Source organism: Ailuropoda melanoleuca, chromosome 1 (genome assembly GCF_002007445.2).
Source record: "Ailuropoda melanoleuca isolate Jingjing chromosome 1, ASM200744v2, whole genome shotgun sequence".
Lineage (NCBI taxonomy): Eukaryota > Metazoa > Chordata > Mammalia > Carnivora > Ursidae > Ailuropoda > Ailuropoda melanoleuca.
In genome coordinates this window covers 17,795,079-17,819,360 of record NC_048218.1, presented here as the reverse complement: position 1 = coordinate 17,819,360, position 24,282 = coordinate 17,795,079, and the positions used below count along the sequence as shown (strand labels likewise).

Here is a 24,282-nt window from a genome sequence, read left to right as displayed (position 1 = left end):
TGCCTCCCAATATAGCATTTAATTCACGTTTTGATATTTCTCGTGTGCCTGACTCCCCCTGCAAATTGTGAGACCTGAAAGAACAGGGATCTTTGTTTTATTCACTGATATAGCTCAGGAACAATGCTGGACACTCAGTAAATACTCAACCTTTGGATGACTTAGACCATCTCTGCACATCTTCCATGGTCATTGTGCGTGAGGTGGGAGTGGTGTCACTGCATTTAGGAAAACCGTTGGTTTCGTTTTTGGATATAATTTCTGCAGAGGTTTTCCATAGAGCAATGAGGACAGAAGTCAAAACTTCTTGCTGAAAAGGGCTCTGTGTGTGTGTGTGTGTGTGTGTGTGTGTGTCTGTGTATGTAGTTAAATATATGAAACAATGTGACCGAGTACAAATTTATTCCTAAGACCTAAGCGTGTGGGCTAAAATGAGTGTGGGTGTGTGTTTAATTGTTAGAAACTCAACAAAATACAGGAAGGAAACCTATCTCAAACTCAAGACTCCGGAAAGTCACCACCCATTCTCCTTAATCAACAGAACAGAACTGTGTTTCCTCAGACAAGTCCCTCAGCACACATTTGTCTTTGTAGCATAATTGTAAACATGTCTGTAAAATGATCTCTTTATAATATAAAACCTGCTCTAAAAACTTTAGGCATCCTTAAAAACAATTTTGTGGGGTTTTTTTTCCCTTTGCCCTTCTTTTCTCTGTCCTATTTTCTGTTTTCCATTCTCTTTTATTCTATTTCTGTATTTCTAGCAATATGTGTGGAACTAAAGGAAAATTAGAAACTACACATAACGAAAAGAAACACCATAATTCTATCACACAAAAATCAGCACTAGGTTCATATTTTCATACCTTTTTGTATATGCTTTTTGTTCATATCTATGTGTATATTAATAAAACCAGAGATAATACAAGTATTGCTCTCTAATCCACCGTATCATGTAATATCCTGAATTGTTTTGTTTTTTTTAATGGCATTAAATCTCCTACATCAAAATCAGAGGTATGGAAAGGGTTTGAACATAATTTCTCCTCTAGTCAAAGATGTGTGCTTTTGGGGTCAAACTATATGCGTTGTAGGAAAAATATTCTCAGAAACATGAAGGAGACACTCTAGAGAGCCTGAATGAAACGTACTTTAAAAATATTTACAACTGGAGCTTTCCTTTTGACATCTCAAAGCAGTTGGCAGGTAGGTGCTGGCCTATCCCCCCGGCCCCGACCAAGTCTTCTTGTTTGGACAGTTAAAAGGGGGGGGGTTTCTTCAGAGGTTCCAGGAATTCTTTAATGATGTAATTACAGTAAATTTTCTGCAATAAAGTGACTTAAATGAGCTACAGTGAGACAGTTAAACTTGTTGCCAAGATTAAATCTTCTCATACTTTATCTGGGTAGAGATAAGGAGTAGGAACCCATGATTTAATAGAAGACCATATATCGGTTTTGTACCAATATATCCAGAGAGAGGGTTATCAAAGAATGGGCCTGAGTGAGAACATAGCATGTTGATGGAATGTTTGTGGGTCCACAGGCTGCACTGAGTGCCTTTTGTAGGCACTGGGGGTGAAGCACCCTGTTTGCCTCCATGATGCTCATGACACTTATCACATGGAACAAAATTACATTATCTTATTTGTCTCTTCTCCCAGGCTATAAACTCCCTGACAACTGAGGCTGGGAATAAGATAAATGATAAATATTGATCATAACTGCCATTTTGAAATTACTTACCATGTCCAGGCATGTGCGCTGTGCATATATTACTGTATTTGAAGACTCACTACAACTCTATGAGATACTATCTTATTTTACAGATGGTAACTGAGGCTCAAGAACTAGGGGCAGTAGCCTAGTGTCGTGCAATTATTACGGAGAAGAGCTATAATGCTTTCGGTTCATCTTTGGGTTAAGCCAACATGGTGCACATTGAACTAATTTATGAATGAATGAATGAATGAATGAATGAAAGAAAGAAACTATAAAGGACTAGCTTAAGGCTGTTTAAAAATTTAGTTAAGTAAAATATAAATTCATAGGGACAATTAGAAAACAAGTATTTTTGTTATTGTTCCTAGAGGTTATTTTAGCCTGTAAATACCCAAAGAAGACCATTTCCTCCAGATTAGAGTGGAAGAAACTGGGCCGGAGTGTCTCCTTGGTCTACTACCAACAGGCTCTTCAAGGTAAGAAGCTGTAGACTTGATGAGGTGAGAGCAAGAGAACACCAAGTACAGCCTGGGTTCTTTAATTTACAAATGAGAACAGTTCAGGACTTATTACTGAGAATGTGGGGTTTTATAATTATTTTATTTTGTTTTGTTTTGTTTTATTTTATTTTATGTTACTTTCATCATGATCTTAATCCCTATCCCCTACTTGCTTCATTCCCCTCACCCACCTCCCCTCTGGGAACCATCAGTTTGTTCTCTATAGTTAAGAGTCTGTTTCCAGGTTTGTCTATTTCTCTTTTTTATTCCCTTTTTCTCACTGCTTTTTTCTTAAGTTCCACATATGAGTGAGATCATATGGTATTCGTCTTTCTCTGACTGACTTATTTTGCTTAGCATAATACCTCTAGCTCTATCCATGTTGTTGCAAATGGCAAGATTTCATTCTTTTTATAGCTGAGGAATATTCCATTGTATATATATATCTACCACATCTTTTTTAGCCATTCATCTATTGATGGACACTGGACTGCTTCCATAATTAGGCCATTGTAAATAATGCTGCAGTAAACAGAGGGGTGCATGTATCTCTTTGAATCACTGTTTTTGTATCTTTTCAGTAAGTACTTAGTAGTGAGATTCCTGGATTATAGGGCAGTTCTGTTTTTAATTTTTTGAGGAAGCTCCATACAGTTTTCCACAATAGCTATGCCAGTTTGCATTCCCACAGGGCATAAAGTTCCTTTTTCTCTACATCCTCACCAACACCTGTTGTTTCTTGTGTTTTTGATGTTAGCCATTCTGACAGGTGTGAGGTAATATCTCATTGTAGTTTTGATTTGTATTTCACTGATGATGAGTGAAGTTGAGCATCTTTTCATGTGTCTGTTGGCCATTTGTCTGTCTTCTTTGGAGAAATGTCTGTTCATGTCTTCTGCCCATTTTTTAATTGGGTTACTTGTTTTTTGGGTATTGAGTTGATTCAGTTCTTTATATATTTTGAATACTAACCCTTTATCCATTATATCATTTGCAAATATCTTCTTCCATTCCACAGGTTGCCTTTTAGTTTAGATTGTTTCCTTCACTGTGCAGAAACTTTTTATTTTGTTGTAGTCTCAATAGTTTATTTTTGCTTTTATTTCCTTTGCCTCAGGAGACCTATCTAGAAAACTTGCTACAGCCAATGTCAGAGACAGCCTTTGCTCTCTTCAAGGATTTTTATGGTTTCAGGTCTCACATTTAGGTCTTTAATCCATTTTGAGTTTATTTTTGTGTATGCTGAAAGAAAATGTGTTTTCTAAGTGTGAGGTGAAACCAACAATGACTGAAACCTAGAACAGAATCACCATGAAAACAAAACAGAGAACAGAAGAAGGTGAACTCCGTGGAGACCCTGGACCCTTCATGTCTCAGTTCAGCCCTCAAGGATGTAAAATGCGATGGTGCTTGCTGGCCCAGTAGATTAGACTCTTGAGAGAAAGGAGGAAGAGATGATGTGGAAGTGAGAGGGAGGGTCACTGCATGGTGGTAATCATTTTACCGGATTTCCATATAACCGTTTAGAAAGCTAGGCCATCACTAAGAAGCCTATGGAGTTAAGACTTACAATTGTAGTGGGGGAAGGGTAAATACAACTACCTTTAACTAAATAATTGCTTTATTTTTAACTCTTTGTTACACATTTCTTTCCACTTGCTGTTTTTCCTGTTGAATATATAATGAGCTTTTAAAGTATTGATAACAATGGACAAAATGCTATGATGCCTGGGATTTGCCTCAAAATAATTCAGTGTTTAGAGGTACAGATGGACTAGGATAGGCCATGCATGGATTACTATTACCACTGGGTGATGAGATTTATTTTACAATACTCCATAATTTTTTGTGTGCTTGAAATTTTCCATTATAAACATTTTAAAGGTTGGAAATATAATTTAACAAGTATAAGAAGCATGTTATTATTTTAGAATACTACGCATTACTTTAATTTTAAAGAATTAAAATGCGTGAACAAACGTTCAAAGTCCATAAAGAATCTAAAATACCCCTCTTATTCTCATCTATCAAGATAGGACTGCTGCAGGCCACAGGGTTGTCTTTGCTTGAATTTTCTACTATTGCCAATCTAGCACCTGAATGTTATATAAAACGCTATTTTCATTCTGTACATATTGCTACCAAAAACTAATCAAAAGAGTGTTCTTAAGACCCCTTCACCTTTTCTTTTGTGGCAGTGTGATGTGGGCCACCACCCAGAAAGTTACTGTTCCAGCTAATTGAACTAGATGCTGCAGTGTCTTTTGAAGATGGGAATGTTTGTATAAGCATGTTAGAGAGGGGATGAGGCAGGAAAGAGGATTGAATCCTCTAAAATATGAGAATATTGAACTGAATGTTCTTTTGTGAACCATATGTCATTCTAAAAAAAAAAAAGAAATTTGAAATAGCAGCATCTGTATATAATGTTTTGAGTTTTTATTTTTTTATTTAAATTCAGTTAGCCAACACATAGTACATCATTAGTTTCAGATGTTGAGTTCAATAATTCATCAGTTGCGCATAACTCATCACAACACATGTCCTCCTTAATGCCCATCACCCAGTTACCCCATCCCCCACTCACCGCCCCCCCAGCAACCCTTGGTTTGTTTCCTATATTTAAGAGTCCTTTTTGAGTTTTTAAATTGAGTTTATTAATAGGAGAATATATGCCTTTGTCGCTGAATAAAGTGACTTGAGGAAGGTAGTATATAGAAAGTTATTTGCATTGTTATTAACATCAATGTCTTCTTTTTCTAAAAGGTGATTTTAAAGATCGAGCTGAGATGATAGATTTCAGTATACGGATCAAAAATGTTACAAGAACTGATGCTGGGAAATATCGCTGTGAAGTTAGCGCCCCATCTGAACAAGGCCAAAACCTGGAAGAAGATACGGTCACTCTAGAAGTCCTAGGTGTGATGTGCTTTTATCTGTGGGATTACTGTTCCCCACCTTCTTCCCCATCACCCAGGCAACCTGGGGCCCCAGTCAGGAAAGTCCTAGAAATCACCAGCACTACCTTTACTGTAAAATCTTGGCTATTGCCTCTTTTCACCGCATTTGCTGCTGAAATTTTACTCTTACAAATTTCTTTTGACAAAATCTCTTTTCATTTCATATTAAGGTAGATCTTAATGACCCTATCGTGTACATAGGAGCGTTTCCCCAAAGAGTTTATTTTTCAATCCTTTTCAGTATATGTGGTCTATCTCTTACCATATAAAATCCTATAACATGAACTAACAGAAAGCCAATAAAACAAGAAAGTAGGCCAGGGAAAGTATTGGAAGTTATTTGATAAAAAAGAAAAGAGAAGAGAAGAGAAGGGACAGGGAGGGAAGGGAGAAGAAAAGAAAAGGAAAGAAAAGAAAAGAAAAAAGAAAAGAAAAAAGAAAAGGAAAGAAAAGAAAGAAAAGAAAAGAAAGACAAGAAAAGAAAAGAAAAGAGAAGAAAAGCATTTGGTAAAGAAGGAAAATGAGTATTTACTGTGTAGCTAGTATGTGTTAGGCTCTTTCACATACGTAATTTTATTTAATCTTCACTGACAGCTTCATTTTTTATAGATGAGAAAATAGAAGCTAAATAATTTTCCCAAATCTACACAGCTAATAAGTGTCTGGACCAGGATTTGGATCCTGGTGGGATTAACTCCAAAGCCAATATATTCAGCTACGGTGAGAACCACTGATAGGTGTTAACAGCTCATGATGACAACTGCTGGAGGAACATGATCTTTTGTCCTCCACAGATGTTAGTGTAAAGTGCCGATCACAGACAGTAAAATGACTCCTCTCCTTTCTCTGTATAACCCAGGGTCTTTCTACAATACTAGTGATGCACTAGTAGGGCAGAAATTTAACTAGTGATGCACTAGTAGGGCAGAAAATGACTCCTCTCCTTTCTCTGTATAACCCAGGGTCTTTCTACAATACTAGTGATGCACTAGTAGGGCAGAAATTTAACTAGTAGGGCAGAGAACCACTGATAGGTGTTAACAGCTCATGATGACAACTGCTGGAGGAACATGATCTTTTGTCCTCCACAGATGTTAGTGTAAAGTGCCGATCACAGACAGTAAAATGACTCCTCTCCTTTCTCTGTATAACCCAGGGTCTTTCTACAATACTAGTGATGCACTAGTAGGGCAGAAATTTAACTAGTGATGCACTAGTAGGGCAGAAAATGACTCCTCTCCTTTCTCTGTATAACCCAGGGTCTTTCTACAATACTAGTGATGCACTAGTAGGGCAGAAATTTAACTAGTAGGGCAGAGAACCACTGATAGGTGTTAACAGCTCATGATGACAACTGCTGGAGGAACATGATCTTTTGTCCTCCACAGATGTTAGTGTAAAGTGCCGATCACAGACAGTAAAATGACTCCTCTCCTTTCTCTGTATAACCCAGGGTCTTTCTACAATACTAGTGATGCACTAGTAGGGCAGAAATTTAACTAGTGATGCACTAGTAGGGCAGAAAATGACTCCTCTCCTTTCTCTGTATAACCCAGGGTCTTTCTACAATACTAGTGATGCACTAGTAGGGCAGAAATTTAACTAGTAGTGCACTAGTAGGGCAGAAAATGACTCCTCTCCTTTCTCTGTATAACCCAGGGTCTTTCTACAATACTAGTGATGCACTAGTAGGGCAGAAATTTAACTAGTAGTGCACTAGTAGGGCAGAAAATGACTCCTCTCCTTTCTCTGTATAACCCAGGGTCTTTCTACAATACTAGTGATGCACTAGTAGGGCAGAAATTTAACTAGTAGTGCACTAGTAGGGCAGAAAATGACTCCTCTCCTTTCTCTGTATAACCCAGGGTCTTTCTACAATACTAGTGATGCACTAGTAGGGCAGAAATTTAACTAGTGATGCACTAGTAGGGCAGAAAATGACTCCTCTCCTTTCTCTGTATAACCCAGGGTCTTTCTACAATACTAGTGATGCACTAGTAGGGCAGAAATTTAACTAGTGATGCACTAGTAGGGCAGAAAATGACTCCTCTCCTTTCTCTGTATAACCCAGGGTCTTTCTACAATACTAGTGATGCACTAGTAGGGCAGAAATTTAACTAGTGATGCACTAGTAGGGCAGAAAATGACTCCTCTCCTTTCTCTGTATAACCCAGGGTCTTTCTACAATACTAGTGATGCACTAGTAGGGCAGAAATTTAACTAGTGATGCACTAGTAGGGCAGAAAATGACTCCTCTCCTTTCTCTGTATAACCCAGGGTCTTTCTACAATACTAGTGATGCACTAGTAGGGCAGAAATTTAACTAGTGATGCACTAGTAGGGCAGAAAATGACTCCTCTCCTTTCTCTGTATAACCCAGGGTCTTTCTACAATACTAGTGATGCACTAGTAGGGCAGAAATTTAACTAGTGATGCACTAGTAGGGCAGAAAATGACTCCTCTCCTTTCTCTGTATAACCCAGGGTCTTTCTACAATACTAGTGATGCACTAGTAGGGCAGAAATTTAACTAGTGATGCACTAGTAGGGCAGAAAATGACTCCTCTCCTTTCTCTGTATAACCCAGGGTCTTTCTACAATACTAGTGATGCACTAGTAGGGCAGAAATTTAACTAGTGATGCACTAGTAGGGCAGAAAATGACTCCTCTCCTTTCTCTGTATAACCCAGGGTCTTTCTACAATACTAGTGATGCACTAGTAGGGCAGAAATTTAACTAGTGATGCACTAGTAGGGCAGAAAATGACTCCTCTCCTTTCTCTGTATAACCCAGGGTCTTTCTACAATACTAGTGATGCACTAGTAGGGCAGAAATTTAACTAGTGATGCACTAGTAGGGCAGAAAATGACTCCTCTCCTTTCTCTGTATAACCCAGGGTCTTTCTACAATACTAGTGATGCACTAGTAGGGCAGAAATTTAACTAGTGATGCACTAGTAGGGCAGAAAATGACTCCTCTCCTTTCTCTGTATAACCCAGGGTCTTTCTACAATACTAGTGATGCACTAGTAGGGCAGAAATTTAACTAGTGATGCACTAGTAGGGCAGAAAATGACTCCTCTCCTTTCTCTGTATAACCCAGGGTCTTTCTACAATACTAGTGATGCACTAGTAGGGCAGAAATTTAACTAGTAGTGCACTAGTAGGGCAGAAAATGACTCCTCTCCTTTCTCTGTATAACCCAGGGTCTTTCTACAATACTAGTGATGCACTAGTAGGGCAGAAATTTAACTAGTAGTGCACTAGTAGGGCAGAAAATGACTCCTCTCCTTTCTCTGTATAACCCAGGGTCTTTCTACAATACTAGTGATGCACTAGTAGGGCAGAAATTTAACTAGTAGTGCACTAGTAGGGCAGAAAATGACTCCTCTCCTTTCTCTGTATAACCCAGGGTCTTTCTACAATACTAGTGATGCACTAGTAGGGCAGAAATTTAACTAGTAGTGCACTAGTAGGGCAGAAAATGACTCCTCTCCTTTCTCTGTATAACCCAGGGTCTTTCTACAATACTAGTGATGCACTAGTAGGGCAGAAATTTAACTAGTAGGGCAGAGAACCACTGATAGGTGTTAACAGCTCATGATGACAACTGCTGGAGGAACATGATCTTTTGTCCTCCACAGATGTTAGTGTAAAGTGCCGATCACAGACAGTAAAATGACTCCTCTCCTTTCTCTGTATAACCCAGGGTCTTTCTACAATACTAGTGATGCACTAGTAGGGCAGAAATTTAACTCAGAAAACCTTGCAGGAGACTCTGCTGGTGTCTTAGTCTACTGCTACATAGCAGATGATCACAAACCCAGCAGCTTAAAACACCAGCCATTTATTAGCTCACAGTTCTGTAGGTCAGAAGTCTAGATCGACAAGGCGGGGCTCGCTGCCCAGGGTATGATAAGGCTGAAATCAGGGAGCCAGTGGGCTGAGTTCTTGTCTGAAGGTTCTGGGGAAAAGTCCACTGCCGAGCTCACTCTTGTTGTTGGCGGATTTCAGTTCCTGTGGCTGTACAACGAAGACTCCATTCCAAGCTCTGAGCTGGGGTCACACTCGGCTCCTGGGGGCACCACATTCCCCACCATGTGGCCCTCTCCATCTACTGTCCAACAGAAGCACGTTGAGTCCTTCCTGTGCGCTGAATCTCTGACTTTGCCTTCTGTGATCACCCAGAGAAAACAACTTTTCAAAGGTTCATGGAATTAGGTCCCTCCCATCTATGTAATCTCCCTATCTTAAAAGACAATAAATTTGGGACCTTAGTTACAGCTCCAAAATCTCTTCAAAGTAGTACCTAGATTTGCGTTTATGGGTCGGGCCTGCAAATGGCATAGATGATTTTTCCCACATGCCATTGACCAGAACTCATGCATATGACCCCATCTGGCTGCAAGGGGGCTGATGAATGTGGTCTGGCTGTGTGCCCATGAAGAAAGGAAATGGATCTCTTGAACAAGTAGCCAGTCTCTACCACAGGTGTCCAATAAGCCCATCTTTACCTGGCTGGGAAAATCCTTGTTTAGCTTGTAAATAACTGGTGCCATTTGACTTCCCTCCTTCAGTGGCTCCAGCAGTTCCATCCTGTGAAGTACCCAATTCTGCTCTGAGTGGAACTGTGGTAGAGCTGCGGTGTCAAGACAAAGAAGGGAATCCCGCTCCTGAGTACACATGGTTTAAGGATGGCGTCCCTTTGTCAGAGAATCCAAAACTTGGCTCCCAAAGCACCAACAGCTCCTATACAATGAATACAAAATCTGGAACTCTGGTAAGGTCATTTCAAGCACTGGTCTTGTATTTGGAGAAGAAAAATTATTAGAATGGAAATGATGGAGAACAGAAGGCTGATACCGTTGCTTAAGTGGAGAGAGGAAAGGGCAGCAGGAAAGATGGTGGTAGACGTCCAGGGAAGTGATGGAAAAGCTCCTACCAGAGATGGGAAGACAATACAAAGAACTAAAAATAATAATTTTAACGAATGTTAAGAGGTTCATTCCTTCAGTCTACTAGTACACAACAACATTTAAAAACTAGATCCTTTGGTAAGTAATAAAGTGTATTCGATAAAGTGGCTAAGTAATAAAGCATATCGACGGACGTGGCTCCTTGAGGAGGACCACACTCCCGCCCTCGCAGCACCAGCAGACTCAGTCAGCAGGTCCGATAGATTTTACACTGAGAACTTGGGCAGAAAAACTGCCGTCACACGTTGCTATATTTACTTTTCAAATTTATTTTTTCTCAGAGCAGGTGATAAAAGCCCCAAGGAAAGTTTGATATAGATTCACTTTCCTTACTTAGCCTCCACCCTTGAAATATCTTATGATGTCAAAGGGATGCACCAGGGTGGGTTCTCTCCTGAGAAATAGGCAACAAAGACTCCAGTGTATGGGTGACAATGACTTCCTTTTAATTACCAGCTATGTGCTAGTAGATCATTCATGGTTTTAGTCTAACTTATCGTTAATACTTACCCTTGGCCTTGCATTCCTGGTGAATATTTTTATAGTCTGGCTTTTGGGACAGTGAGAGATGATTTTGTAAAGTGAAATACATGAGGGGAAACTTCCTTTTACATGTTGAAGCATACAGAACGAAGGGAGATGTAGGTAGTGGGTAATGACACGTGAGAGAGGAAAGGGTTAGTAGATCAAAAACCCGGCTACTTTTAGGAACATGTATTGCATGAGGATCCAAGACCATGAGGAGGTGCTCCTTAGAGATTCATGGCTGCGGTCAACGGTGACCACGGCAGTACTGAGGGTGTGACAGGAGGGCACCGAAAGCATGATTCTGGACATCCCTCTCTCCCTCTGTGCTGGTCCTAGAAGGATCCTTTAAGGCGTTCAGGATCCACCGCATTTCCTCCCTCCCTTCCCTTCCTTCCTGCCATCCATCCATTCATCACTCCCTCCCTCCCTCCTTCCATCCCTCCATCCCTCCATCTTGCCTTCCTTCCTTCCTTCCTTCCTTCCTTCCTTCCTTCCTTCCTTCCTTCCTCCCTCCCTCTCCTCCTTCCTCCCTTTCTTTTTTCCTTTCGTCTATCCTCCCTCCCTCCCTTCCTTCTTTCTTTCCTTCCCTCCCTCCCTTCCAGAAATTCACCAAGGAGATAAATCCACTAATAACAGTTATGAAGCCTATTATACCGAAGTCTTGCCTTTCAGTTGTTTTGGCAGAGAGCAGAAGGAGCAAAGGTTAGACCTTTCAGAAAATCCTTTCAGAATTTTTAAAAATTTCACTACTGGTAGAATTTGTAATGCTCTAAACTACACTGATTAAGATTTTCCTCGACCCTTTGCTACTTCCTGGTAGTAGCTCTGGCGCTTTAGAGGAAGCGTTCATTATTTGCTGCTATAGTGAACTCACTGTGGCTGAGAAAACTGCATCAGCCCTTCCCAAAAGCCCAAGGAGGCCTTCTTTTACAAACGGTGCTTCCTGGGAATTAGAAATACCGACAAAACTTTAATACTACCATGTGCTGTAAACTTTAAAAAATGCCCATTGCCTTCCTAACCTACCACTTCCTTAGTATCACAAAACAAAGACACTTCCCTATATATATTTTAGTCTTTCTCTGTCAAAATACACAGGAAGCCTAGCTACTGACCCCTTGGAGGCATGGCAGAGTTCTGAATTCACAGTAGAGACATCAAGTCCTAACTCTTGAAAAAGGAAAGACCAACTTAATGCTAAAATTCAAGAGACATGGTTACTTTAGGAGTCTACTTACAGATTTATTGCTTAAAATGTATGTTTATTTTCCTTCCACAAATAGCAATTTAACACTGTTTCAAAACTAGACAGTGGAGAATATTCCTGTGAAGCCCGTAATTCTGTTGGACATCGCATGTGTCCGGGGAAACGAATGCAAGTAGGTAAGCATGAAAAATTGGTTCCTCCCATGCTTATTGGGAGGAACAATGGTTTGCAGTCAGAGCACACATGTACTTGGGGACGGGAAGGAGAAGCGGTAGGACTGCGCCTGAGTGATTGGAAGAATGAACCAGAGGGAATGTTTAAAATTAGCTTGACATAATGTGTTGCAGAAAGCAAACATGCTGTTCTTAGTCCATGTCCCAAACAAGCCAAGAATATTTAGCACTCTACTTTTCAAGTTCTTGAATTTTTCAAATCATTGTTTTAAAAATATGCTCGTCTGGGCAGTCTTCTTTCAAGCAAAAGCTAAGAGTCATGTAAATTGCTCAGGGTCAAGGATTTGGTATGGGGTTCAATTTCCAGCTCTGTCATGTACTAGCTACATATTCTCAGGCGAATTATCTAACCTCAGTCTCCCCACAATAGAAGTAGTAATATGCTGGGGCGCCTGGGTGGCACAGTGGTTAAGCGTCTGCCTTCGGCTCAGGGCGTGATCCCGGCATTCTGGGATCGAGCCCCACATCAGGCTCCTCCGCTATGAGCCTGCTTCTTCCTCTCCCACTCTCCCTGCTTGTGTTCCCTCTCTCGCTGGCTGTCTCTATCTCTGTCGAATAAATAATAAAATCTTTTAAAAAAAAAAGCCAAAAAGAAAAAGTAATGGATATTTAAAAGGGTTAGGATAATACTGGCATATTGTGAGCACTCTCAGGAGTTGGCTATTTTAGTGGTTGATCATTTTTCCAATCCCCTAAAATACCGTGCTTTACTTATCCCAGAGTGGGCTCTCAAAAAAGACATGTCGAATGCAGTTATGAATCTCTATCTGCTATAAAACATAGCTGTCATATACTTCACAAAATAAGCTTCTTAGAAGTCAATAAAATCAGACTCAGGAATCTTTTCAGATTATATGAGTTTCAGAGCAAACATTTTTTTTTTCATTTCATTTTAATAACTTGGTTCAGTTTTCCCTTTGTGAAAGTCCTGTGCTTTGAAAAAGAGTGTGTAATAGGGCTAGCTGGAGATGGCCCTGTGGGGTTAAAGGTCACTCAGGAGGGCTGCACCCTGCAGGAGAATACCACCCCGCCCCCTTGGTTCAGGAGCTTGTTCTCGTCGTTGTGAGGTCAGAAATTCATGTTTTCAATGTGCTCAGAGATATGCAGATATAGGCACACTAATTTGTGTATGTTTTCTGTACAGTTAAACTGTTGTCATTATTTTTTAAAGAAAATGTAATCTTATTAGACGTCAGAATGCCCTAAAGTATAAGATATTCAATAGTGTATTCTAATTTCCACAAGTGTCTTTTTAAAATTCAGGGATACATATTATCCACCCAATTCACTCAAGTGTTGACAGTTATAGTCAAACATAAGCATTTGCTTAAAATATCAGAAAGTATCCCTCTTATTTTTTTTTTTTTTAAAGATTTTATTTATTTATTTGACAGAGACAGCCAGCGAGAGAGGGAACACAAGCAGGGGGAGTGGGAGAGGAAGAAGCAGGCTCATATCGGAAAGAGCCTGATGTGGGGCTCGATCCCATAACGCCAGGATCACGCCCTGAGCCAAAGGCAGGCGCTTAACCGCTGTGCTACCCAGGTGCCCCAGAAAGTATCCCTCTTAGAGCTACTTTGGAGTTATTAGAAAAATTCATCAGAACATGTTTAAAATTAATGCACGGATACAGTGTTTTCTTAACTTCATTCTTTCACATACTAATCTCACGTTTTGTTTTTTACTGTAACATTATACCACCTGCACTATTACTATTTATTTTTTCTTTAAATGGTCTGTTTAATTTCAATTTAGCCTTATCTCAAGAAATAATATCTGTGATATGGTCTTAACATACTAGTTACATTTTTCCAAGCATGCAGTAAATAAATATGGAATAGCTGAAATTTAATAGTTTGTGTTCTGCTAGTCTTACCACTTTAATTTGACCATGGTTTTCACATATCTACTCTTTCTGGTATAATTTAGCTTTTTTTTTTTTTTAAGATTTTATTTATTTATTTGACAGAGATAGAGACAGCCAGCGATAGAGGGAACACAAGCAGGGGGAGTGGGAGAGGAAGAAGCAGGCTCACAGCAGAGGAGCCTGACGTGGTATAATTTAGCTTTAAGATTACAATTCGTTCATTTAATGCTCATCCATTGATCCTAGATGTTTCATGCCCTTGGGTTGAAATTGTTATCTTTTGATACATAAGAATTCTTGAAATCACATGTCAAGTTTCCTTCATGAGTTATCACTAATAATTTATAACCCAAACCAGAATGTGTTCTAAAGAAACTCTTTTTGAAGTATAGAAGGAAAGTAAATCATGGATCTGGTAATTATTCCCAAGCTGCCCCCTGTAAAACTCCCAGAGACCCTACTCAAACTTAGCATTTTAACAGTTAGGTTCCTTTCGTTTTTGGTTGGAATAATGATATCTTCCTTTTATAGTGGCCTTTGTTTTTTTTTTTTTTTCCAAAGAAAAAACAAAATATTTTTGGACACGTTGTCACATTTTCTCTTTAGTGAGGTTGAGGCGGTTGTAGAACTTGCTCAGTGACTCACAGTCGGTGGCAAATGGCATGAACACAATTCACCTCTAACTTACAAGCCTTCTTCCATCTCACTGAAAAAAGTAAAATAAAATTTATACCATAACTTACACGATAAGACAGCTTTTTTGTTAGAATCTGCTTTCGGTTGAATCCTTCATAGATGTCAATTTCATCGACAAACTATAGGACAGATTTTTATCTGATAATAGCCCTGAGATTGAAACCTTCACAGATGTCACATTCATTGACTACCACAAAGAAAATAGTAGGTACAGTTGAGTTCTGTAGTTATTAACTTAATTTTGCCTTAGATTATGAATATTGTGGAATTTTTTCCCCTGTCCACTGTTTTTTTAAGTAAATAAATAGCTGGATCTCATTGACCTCTCAGTGCTCAAGCAAAAATGAACTGAGTTTTTGTTTGTTTTTTTTTTTTTAAGATTTTACTTTTAAGTAAAATCTATATTTATAGTCTATACTTATACTCTATACTTTACTTAAAAGTAAAATCTATACCCAATGTGGGGCCTGAACTTACTACCTTGAGATTAAGAGTCACATGCTTGGGGAGCCTGTGTGGGTCAGTCCCTATGCGTCTGCCTTCAGCTCAGGTCATGATCCCAGCATTCTGGGATGGAGCCCTCCATCGGGCTCCCTGCTCAGTGGGAAGCCTGCTTCTCCCTCTCCCACTCCCCCCTGCTTGTGTTCCCTCTCTCGCTGCCTCTCTCTGTCAAATAAATAAACAAAATCTTAAAAAAAAAAAAAAAGTCACATGCGCTACTGATTGAGCCAGCCATGTGTCCCTAAAAATGAACTGAGTTTATACCAAGCAATAATTAATATTTTCTACTCTGGTCAAATTGCTCAGCCTTTCAAAAGATGTATTCAGTTTTCTTTCTTAAAAAAATCAGTGAATATTTCAGATATATGAGAAAATTAATAACCCTTGGCATTAGGAAAAAATTTTGAGACCAGAAAGTTTTATGATAAGTATACTCATTTAAATAACATTTAAAAAAAAAATCTTTCCCAAAATGTGCAGTGCTTTTAAATATCTAAAATTACTATTGAGAAAGTGCTACCTAATATTTTCTCCAAGTTATTCAATCACATGTTAATTATAATTGTTTTTAAAAACAAGAACCCTTTGAGGAATTGTTCCTTTAAAAAGTATAGGTAATTTATATGTTAATCAATACATAGGAAGTATCCAAATGACAGAAGGGTGTGGCTCATGAAATCCTGAGGGACAAGCTGGAGAAATGTGACCCAGGTTAAATATTTAGACAGATTCACACAGTTGGATCCCATACCCAGAGGGTGTTAATAAATCCCACTACATGATGGGAGGTGTGTAATAGACTATTCCACAGTTCTTTCCCTAACAAAGTCATAGTCATCATTTTATTAATGATTTGAATTAGGGTATTTTTGATGCTGTTCCCAATTACATAAATATTAACCTTGGAAGCTTCATAATCTAATTCTTGGACAACAGAATTAGTATCTGAGAAAACCTCTCAGGTTGGTAACATGGTAGTGATTTCAAACTTGGGTCCAAAAAATCCGGTTATATTAGGTTAGAGGAAAGATGACTTAATAGCAACAGGAAAAAGTCCTGGGGAGTTTAGTTCACTTTGAACTTAATGGGATGACAATTGAATGGCATTTATGTATGTGGGTGTGTATGTATATATATGTACACACACAGGCCCGATTCAAGAAAGATGTTTCTGACTCTTATTTTATAGAACAACAGTCCCATGGCTTTCTTTGGAGCTGAATGACTTTTCCATTGTTGGTAAACTCGACACTGATGATGTAGAATTCTGAGTAGAATTGGGGGGGTGGTGGTTGAATACGTGACTTCACTGAACTTTGAAGATCATTTCCAATCTGACATTTAATCCTTTGAAGTATTCTCTCTCCAAATGAATGCAAGAGAATACCATACATGTAATTTCTGAATCATGGAGCTTCAACTTAAGATTCTTGCAAAACTCAATTCTGTTAAAAACTTTTCCTGTAAGTGAATCAACTGAACAGGCTTCAGCAGCATAGAACTTTCCATGTTATGGTATAGCTGCGAAGGGGAGCTCATTTGAAGTTTTTCAATTTAATAACTACATCTGTCTTTCTATTTGACCCAAATTCATGCATGATTTATTTTGCATTCCAGATGACCTCAACATAAGTGGCATCATAGCAGCTGCAGTAGTTGTGGCCTTAGTGATTTCTGTTTGTGGCCTTGGCGTGTGCTATGCTCAGAGGAAAGGCTACTTTTCAAGTAAGTGAATTTCACCCTTCTTTGCTAGACAACTCCCTGTGGATATATAGAGTTTTCTTACGAGACCTCGTTTCTCCTAATTAGTTCTAACAAAGTCTAGAGTGTATTTTTCCTTGACTTTTCTGCAGTAGAAAATGTGACATGTAGGTGAGTTATGAAGCACCTTGGCAAACAGAGGGAGAAAAGGCAGAGCTTCCTCATGGCAACATTTGGGAAACACCACAGAATATGTGAGAGGCACCGTGGGGTAGCATAATGGAGTGATACTGAGAGATAGTCAACGTACATGGATATTTATAGTATGCTGACATGTATTTAAGAGCCTGTTAAGTTAGGAAGTATATATCTCAAGATGTAAATTTATTTCCAGTTTTATCATAAGAAGTCTCATTGAAATAAATTAGTAAATATTTTATCAGTGTAGAACAGTGGAATGTTGAATGTCAAATCTAGCACAACTGTATATAGCATTGTTCAATAAAAACTAGAAACCTATAATATTACAGTTGCTTCTGGACAAAGTTTTTAATTCTTTGAGTTTAGACCTCTTATAACTCCAAACCCCCATTTGATGATAAAATAGGTTTGATATGAATGAAATGAAAAAATAATGATGTTTTATTATCTTAATGTATTTCTTTACTCCCAGTCTTTAAAATTTTCTGAGAGCTCAAAAGCTGCAGAACTCCATCAAGTCCACTGGGAATGGTGTATAAAGCATAATTTTTTCATAGACTAGTAAATAAATTTATAGCATATGCAAGTTTTAGACCCACTTTTATAGTGAACATTAATTTTAGAATTTAGGTTTAAAAAACATACTAACGTAAAACTTAACCTATAAATAGATATGAAGTGTCATAAGATGTTTCCACGGCAGTGTTTCAAGAATGTTCCCTATACTGAAGAATAGCTGCTCTGTGAATTAATAGCTCTTTTCTTTGGTGCTCTGATCTTAGTCTAGCATAAATGTAACTTTATGAATGGAATCCAGCTGAGTCCCCCTGCTGGTCACCAGTGAAAGGACAGACAAATAAGATTACTCCAGCAAAATTCTCGTTATCTTTATCTCTACTTGCAAAGAGTATCTGAGTATCTCTATTGGAGACTTGGTAAATGCATTTTTCTTAAAATACTGAATTAATTAAAGATATGACTTGGGTATTATGAATTCATTAGTGAAGAATATACTCCCATTCTCAGCTGGCAGAAAATCTATCCAAGAGGATCATTTTCTTGAACTTGATTTCAGACGGGAGTTGGCTAACTATGACCGGTGGACTAAATCCAGCCTGCCACCCACCTGTTTTTCTGTGGCCCACAAGCTAAGAATGGTTTTTATGAATGAACATTTACAACCTGTTTGATAATAAGGAACACTAACTTTGAATCCCAGTTAAGAGAAATGTTATCCCCAGCCAACAAAAGAATTCTATTTTTTCCAATTAATAGACCTATACTAAAAGCTTTGATTACTATTATTATATTTTGAATTTTATTAATAAAAATTTTTGGAAACTTGGTCTTCCTATATAAGTACCTACTTAATATCCTCAATTCTACCCCTCAGCCCACAAAGCCTAAATATTTGCCTAGTGGCCCTTTATGGAAAAAGTTTGCCAACCCTTGATTTAGAAAATACAAATGTCGGGGCGCCTGGGTGGCACAGCGGTTGAGCGTCTGCCTTCGGCTCAGGGCGTGATCCCGGCGTTGCGGGATCGAGCCCCACATCAGGCTCCTCTGCTGTGAGCCTGCTTCTTCCTCTCCCACTCCCCCTGCTTGTGTTCCCTTTCTCGCTGGCTGTCTCTATCTCTGTCAAATAAATAAATAAAATCTTAAAAAAAAAAAAATACAAATGTCACCGAGAGAGAATCAAGACTGAGATAAAGAAATTAAGCCTAAACTCGCTTTTATATGAATATGTATCATGCCATATTAACTCCTGCATTAATGATATACACTTATTCTTTTGTAGAAGAGACCTCGTTCCAGTAAGTATACTTTCTTAAATGCATGCCTTTCCCCCACATCAGCTAATTTTCTGTTAATCATCTGTTTAAAGTCAAACATGGAAAGTTGGGTTATTTACGAAGGTTTTATCCTATGGGAAGTGACTCAGATTCATCCAGAAATACATCCTATCTCATGCCTAATGCCTACATGTCAATGTTGTTTAATTACCTAGAGAAGACATAATTTGACTCTGTAGGCATTTCAGTAGTACTACTTTAAAAAATATATTTGCTAATGAATCAGGGAACACTACATCAAAAAATAAGGATGTACTGTATGGTGACTAACATAACATAATAAAAATTATTATTAAAAAAATATATATTTGCTATATTGTGCTAAATTAAAAATTTTCAAATAAAATTTTACCAAACAGCCGTTTTCACATTGAATTGAATACTTGTGTCCAACACTGTCCTAGGGAGTGGCAATACAGCAGTGAACGAAATGGGCCATACATCTCTCTGCCTCATGGAGCTTACATAGAGAAAGGTGGAAAGTAAACACATATGTAAACTCTACAGTACGTCAGACTGTGATAAGTATTAGGAAGGAAACTAAAGTGGATGAGAGATTAGAGAATGCACGAGTAGGAGTGGAGATTGTCTTTGAGGGTGGTTAGGTGGTTCATTCATGGATGAAATGATGTTTGAGAAGGACCGGAAGGAGCAGAAAGAGCAAATTATGCAGATACCCATGAGAAGAGCGTGCACGCAGAGGAGAAAGAACAGATGGAAAGATCTAGAGGCCAGGCACACCTGTACTATCCGAGGCACATCGAGGGGATCGGTGGCTGAAACTGAGTGAGGACAATGGAGGGAAGGGATGAGTGCCCCAAAGCAATGGAGGCCAGAGGACAGGGCGCCCCTTCTAGGCAGTTGTGAGGAGTTTGACTTTGATTCTGAGTAAGATGGGAAGTCATTGGAAGGCTGTGAGTCAGGAAGTAGTATCCTGTTACTTAATTCTTAGAAGCTCACATTCACTGCTCTGTTAAGAATCAACTATAAGGTAGCAAAGAGTGGAGGAAGCGGGGAGACCAGTTAGGAAACTACTCAGTTATTATCCAGCCAAGAGAAAATGGTGGCTGGTTCCAAAGTGATGGTGTTGGAGATGTGAAGTGAAAGGATTCTGGATACATTTTGAACAATTAACTGACTGGTTGGATGTGGATCTGGGAGAAACAGAGAAAAATCAAAGATAGCCCCATGGCTATGAGAAGAATGATGTTACCATTTATTGAAACGTGCAGGACTTCGAGAGGAGCAGGTTTGGGAGCGTTAGGTGGGGAGGTCTGGAATGTTCGGGAACTTTAAGTCTGTTCCCAGACTTCCTGCTCAACCCTGGTCACTCGGTCTAATCTGATCGCTGTACAAGTCCAAGATGAGCTCCAAGTTCCCAGGACTAGCAGGAACAAAGGGGGAGAGTTCAGAAAACAGGGTTGCCTGATGGTATATAGCCACCCCACATCTCACACCAGGCAATTGTGAGGATTTCCACTTTTATTGGGGAAGATGGAAAGTAATTGGAGGGTTTTGAGCAGAAGAGAGCACCATCTTACATAAGGAGCAAAGTTGTTATTGCTACCGTAAGGAAGGTTATTCTTCTCTTCAATCACAATGTCTCTTAATGACCCAGGTAGGAGTCTGGGAGGCAGTATCTTTATTCCTAGATACATCTCCTGCCATTTGTCAAATCCATGGCCCTTAAAGGTTGTTGGATAATAAACTGAATGTTATATTAATTTGCTAGGACTGCTGTCACAAAGTGCCACAGACTGAGTAGCTTAAACAGAAATTCATTTTCTTAAGCTCTGGAGTCTACAAGTCCAGATCAAGGTGACAGCAGGGTTGGTTCTTTCTGAGGGCCGTGAGGGAAGATCGGTCCCAAGCCTCTTCTCCTTGGCTCGTACATGGTCTTCTGTCTTCATGTCTCCCCTCTGCCTCTGTTTGTCTCCACATTTACTCTTCCTATAAGGCCAGCAGTCATATTGGATTAGGGTCTACCCTAGTGACCTCATTTTAATTTAATCACCTTTTTAAAGACCCTATCTCCAAATACAGTCACATTTTGAGGTATTGGTGGTTGAACTTTAGCATGAATTGTTGAGGAAGTCACAGTTCAGCCTATAACAGATAACTAGAACCCTAGTTACCATGTAAAACTTTCTTTCCATCGGAAAAAAAAATGAATTTTGATTATAATGTTCAAGTTTTCAAAATGCTAAACGTTAACAAGTTGCTAAGTTAAAAGTGAGTAAGTCTCTGTTTGCATATTCCAGAGAAATCTTTAGCCCTAGACTGCAATGAGATACACAGGGCTTCACAGGCTGATACTTTGTTATATGGCTTTCTCAATGGGATAGTGTCTATAAATGTAAGAAATTCAGTTAGGGTTGCTGGCATTTTTTAATATTGTCTTTTATATTCCATAAACAGGAAGAGTAGTTCTGCATCTAAAGCCACCACAATGAGTGAAAATGTGAGTATTTTTAAAGTATATTTATAGATCGGATGTGTTGAGGAACTAGGGCAGGGAAATGAAATACAGAAGTGATGGATTTTCACTTTTAATATACTTTGTGTGAGGGTCTACGACTGTTCTTCCGAAGGAGGTGGGTGAATGTTGGCTTCCATCCTGTGTCTGGGATGGGATGATAAAGTGGCCTGGCATTTGTAGAGCAATGGGGCTTTGCCATGCCATTCTTTTTCTCATGACGTTTCCTATCATTAGCCTCCTAGCATCATTAGGTCTGATGTTATTAGCTCCAATTCACAGATGAGGGAATTGAGACCCAAGTTCTCACAGGATCACAGTGGTGGGGCTGGATCCAGGTACCTTGATTCTTGTCATCTTGCCCGAGCAGATGGCTTCCCCCAGATCTGTGATTCCAGGACTCTGCTTTGGTTATCAGAGAACTTGGAACATTTAGGAATATGGAATGTCCTCTGCTATTGCCGAAAGGAGTATTTCAGAAATCCCTGAAGGGAGACAATAATTACCTAATTCAGATGGTTTAGGCAACATAATTTGGACCCTTGTGTACTTTTGCATTTGTAAACACTACAGTGAAGCAGCAAATACCATCATGGCTCAGATTTCATAGCTCTTTGGATGGGTATTCAACCTTCTGGATTTTTTTTCAGGAATACGGGAGGTAAAGGAGGAAGGTTTCCAGTGTTTTTACAGGTCTAAGCCCTTTCTTAAGAAATGGAGCCTGGTTCTCTGAACTCCTTCGCAGTCAGTGGCAGGGATTCTCTTAGATTTCCTACATGTAAAAGCTCGGGGTAGGCAGTGGACACCGGTATTTTAAACACTTGAGTGATTCTAATGGACAGTAACTTTGTGACCTACTTATTGTTCCATAGATTTTTTTTTGTCAGAATTTGATTTTTTTTAAATTGTCTACTCTACAGTCTCTCATGGAAGTCACTTTATTTTGTAGTTTACTGTACCACAATCGTATTATTCTTTCATTAGCAGATAAGCAGTATGTAACGCCATCATATTTGTGCCTACAATTTATAGAAAACACTCCTTAAATGTTAAATAAAGTAATCTCATTCTTCCAAACAGTAGGAGACACTTTGTGGCCGATTCAGAAGAGCAAAAACCTTTTTATTTTTTCATTGTCTTCTTCTCAGTTGCCCTCACCACTGAGAGGTTGAGCCTCCAATTCTGGTTTTGCCCTAGAGCATGATTTCTCAGCAATCTTGGCATTACTGACAATTTCTCATCATTCTTATATTGTCATTTCTTATATAAGTTCTTATATAATGAATTCTTATAATTTTTCATATTTTTCTTGAGGGGGGGCTGTACCGTGATGCTTAGCAGCACCCCAACCTCTACCCGCTAGATGCCAGGAGCATACCTCAAGCAGATAAGAATTCTCCCACTCTAACTCCCACTCCGATTTTTTTACTCTTTAGGCAAAGTTTCAGAGACCCTGTCTCCTGGTGTTTATTTAATTCCCCACAAAATAGATTTAGTTAACTCTATGCTGGTTTGTACCTATAAATTCTCATAGTGCATGTAGCTTTATACTGATAACATTTATATATTTCTTTAAATATTTCTTTAAATATGAATTAACACATTATACTTAAACTTGTTTTTTTCCCTTTTCCTAGGATTTCAAGCATACAAAATCCTTTATAATTTAAAAGAATTCCACCTTTGAGATACGCCAGAACCACAGTTGTTACACAAGTTATTAAAAGATTATAAAACTCTGCTTTGTCTTACATTTGCAAAGAGGTACATGAGGAGATGAAGTTGGTATTTCATGATAATTTTTATGATCATTAAATTACTTGAAATTGTTATTTTAAACAAATAGTTCCGTCAGCACCTAAATAAAATCCAGTCTGGCTTCTTGCGTCTGGACTAAAAGAATCACAGAACTTTGTAATATTCTGAGGTTTATGAAATGTTAAATGTCCTAACGTCTAGAGAAACTTACTAAAATATGAGATACTGATTTTGAAATTAATCCAACGAGCATGAAGATACAAACTGCGTGCACCCTCTGTGCAGGAGTCTGATTTAGAGGGTTCAGAAACTACTGACAGATGCAAAAGGAACCTCTGGTCTCATTTCTACCAGAATCCTCTTTCCTCCCCTAATACAGTCCTTATTCCGCTGCTCATTTGTCACTAATCTATTCACAGAAGGGAGGTAGGAGGAGGGGGTTATTCCCAAGGATTTGCACTTTGTGTTTATTTTTATTTCTGGGAACCAAAAGCAACATGAAAAAAAATACCTAATGACCAGAGCTCACTCCCCTGGTGTGTGTCATTGATTTTTTCCATTAAACATAATTTTGAGAGTCAAACACAAACCCAAGTGTCTTATTTCACTTGAGTTGTTTGTTGCTCTTTCCTTCCTCTAAGACCCCTTTGAAGAGATCAGGGACCTTGACCTCAGAACTCATCACTGGACCCTACACACATAACCTTGCAGATACCTTTCTCTGCATGATGGTGACTTTGTGTTGATTTTCATGATTTTCTCTGAAAACCATGCAGTGAAATTCTGGGCTGGGCCGAGTCCCTTGCTGGCCCATCCTGCTTATTGCAGAGGCAGGCATATAGAGAGGAGAAGGGGCTGTCAGACAAGTGAAATGAAAGGGCTCACTGTGGGCTTCCTACACTGGTTGCCCTGTTTGATACATAGAAGACACAGGAGAAACAGTGGCCGAAATGAAAAATTGGTCTTATCATCTGGTTTCTCCACTGATTTATCATAAAGGCATCCAAGCTAGTGTTATAGAGTGAAAATTCTAATGATCTGTGTAATAGTAAGAGCAATTAGACTGTGTTAGAAAAGCATACTCTTTCATAACTTAGTGTGATTAT

At 38.9% G+C, this 24,282-nt stretch overlaps 1 protein-coding gene across 2 annotated transcripts in view; it reads left to right on the top strand.

Annotated features, from left to right (window-relative positions):
* JAM2 (junctional adhesion molecule 2) overlaps positions 1–23,759 on the top strand; it is a 60,286-nt gene extending 36,527 nt beyond the window's left edge. Inside the window, exons 3-10 of one of the 2 annotated variants that reach the window (XM_034656596.1) lie at positions 2,090–2,197; positions 4,988–5,140; positions 9,757–9,959; positions 11,967–12,066; positions 16,805–16,912; positions 18,888–18,903; positions 21,361–21,403; positions 23,056–23,759. In XM_034656596.1, the coding sequence (XP_034512487.1) occupies positions 2,090–2,197; positions 4,988–5,140; positions 9,757–9,959; positions 11,967–12,066; positions 16,805–16,912; positions 18,888–18,903; positions 21,361–21,403; positions 23,056–23,088 (764 nt within the window). In that variant the 3' untranslated portion in view covers positions 23,089–23,759. The remainder of the gene's footprint in view (positions 1–2,089; positions 2,198–4,987; positions 5,141–9,756; positions 9,960–11,966; positions 12,067–16,804; positions 16,913–18,887; positions 18,904–21,360; positions 21,404–23,055) is intronic. The other variant, XM_034656602.1, reaches the window with a different exon arrangement.
* The last annotated feature ends 523 nt before the right edge of the window (positions 23,760–24,282 follow it).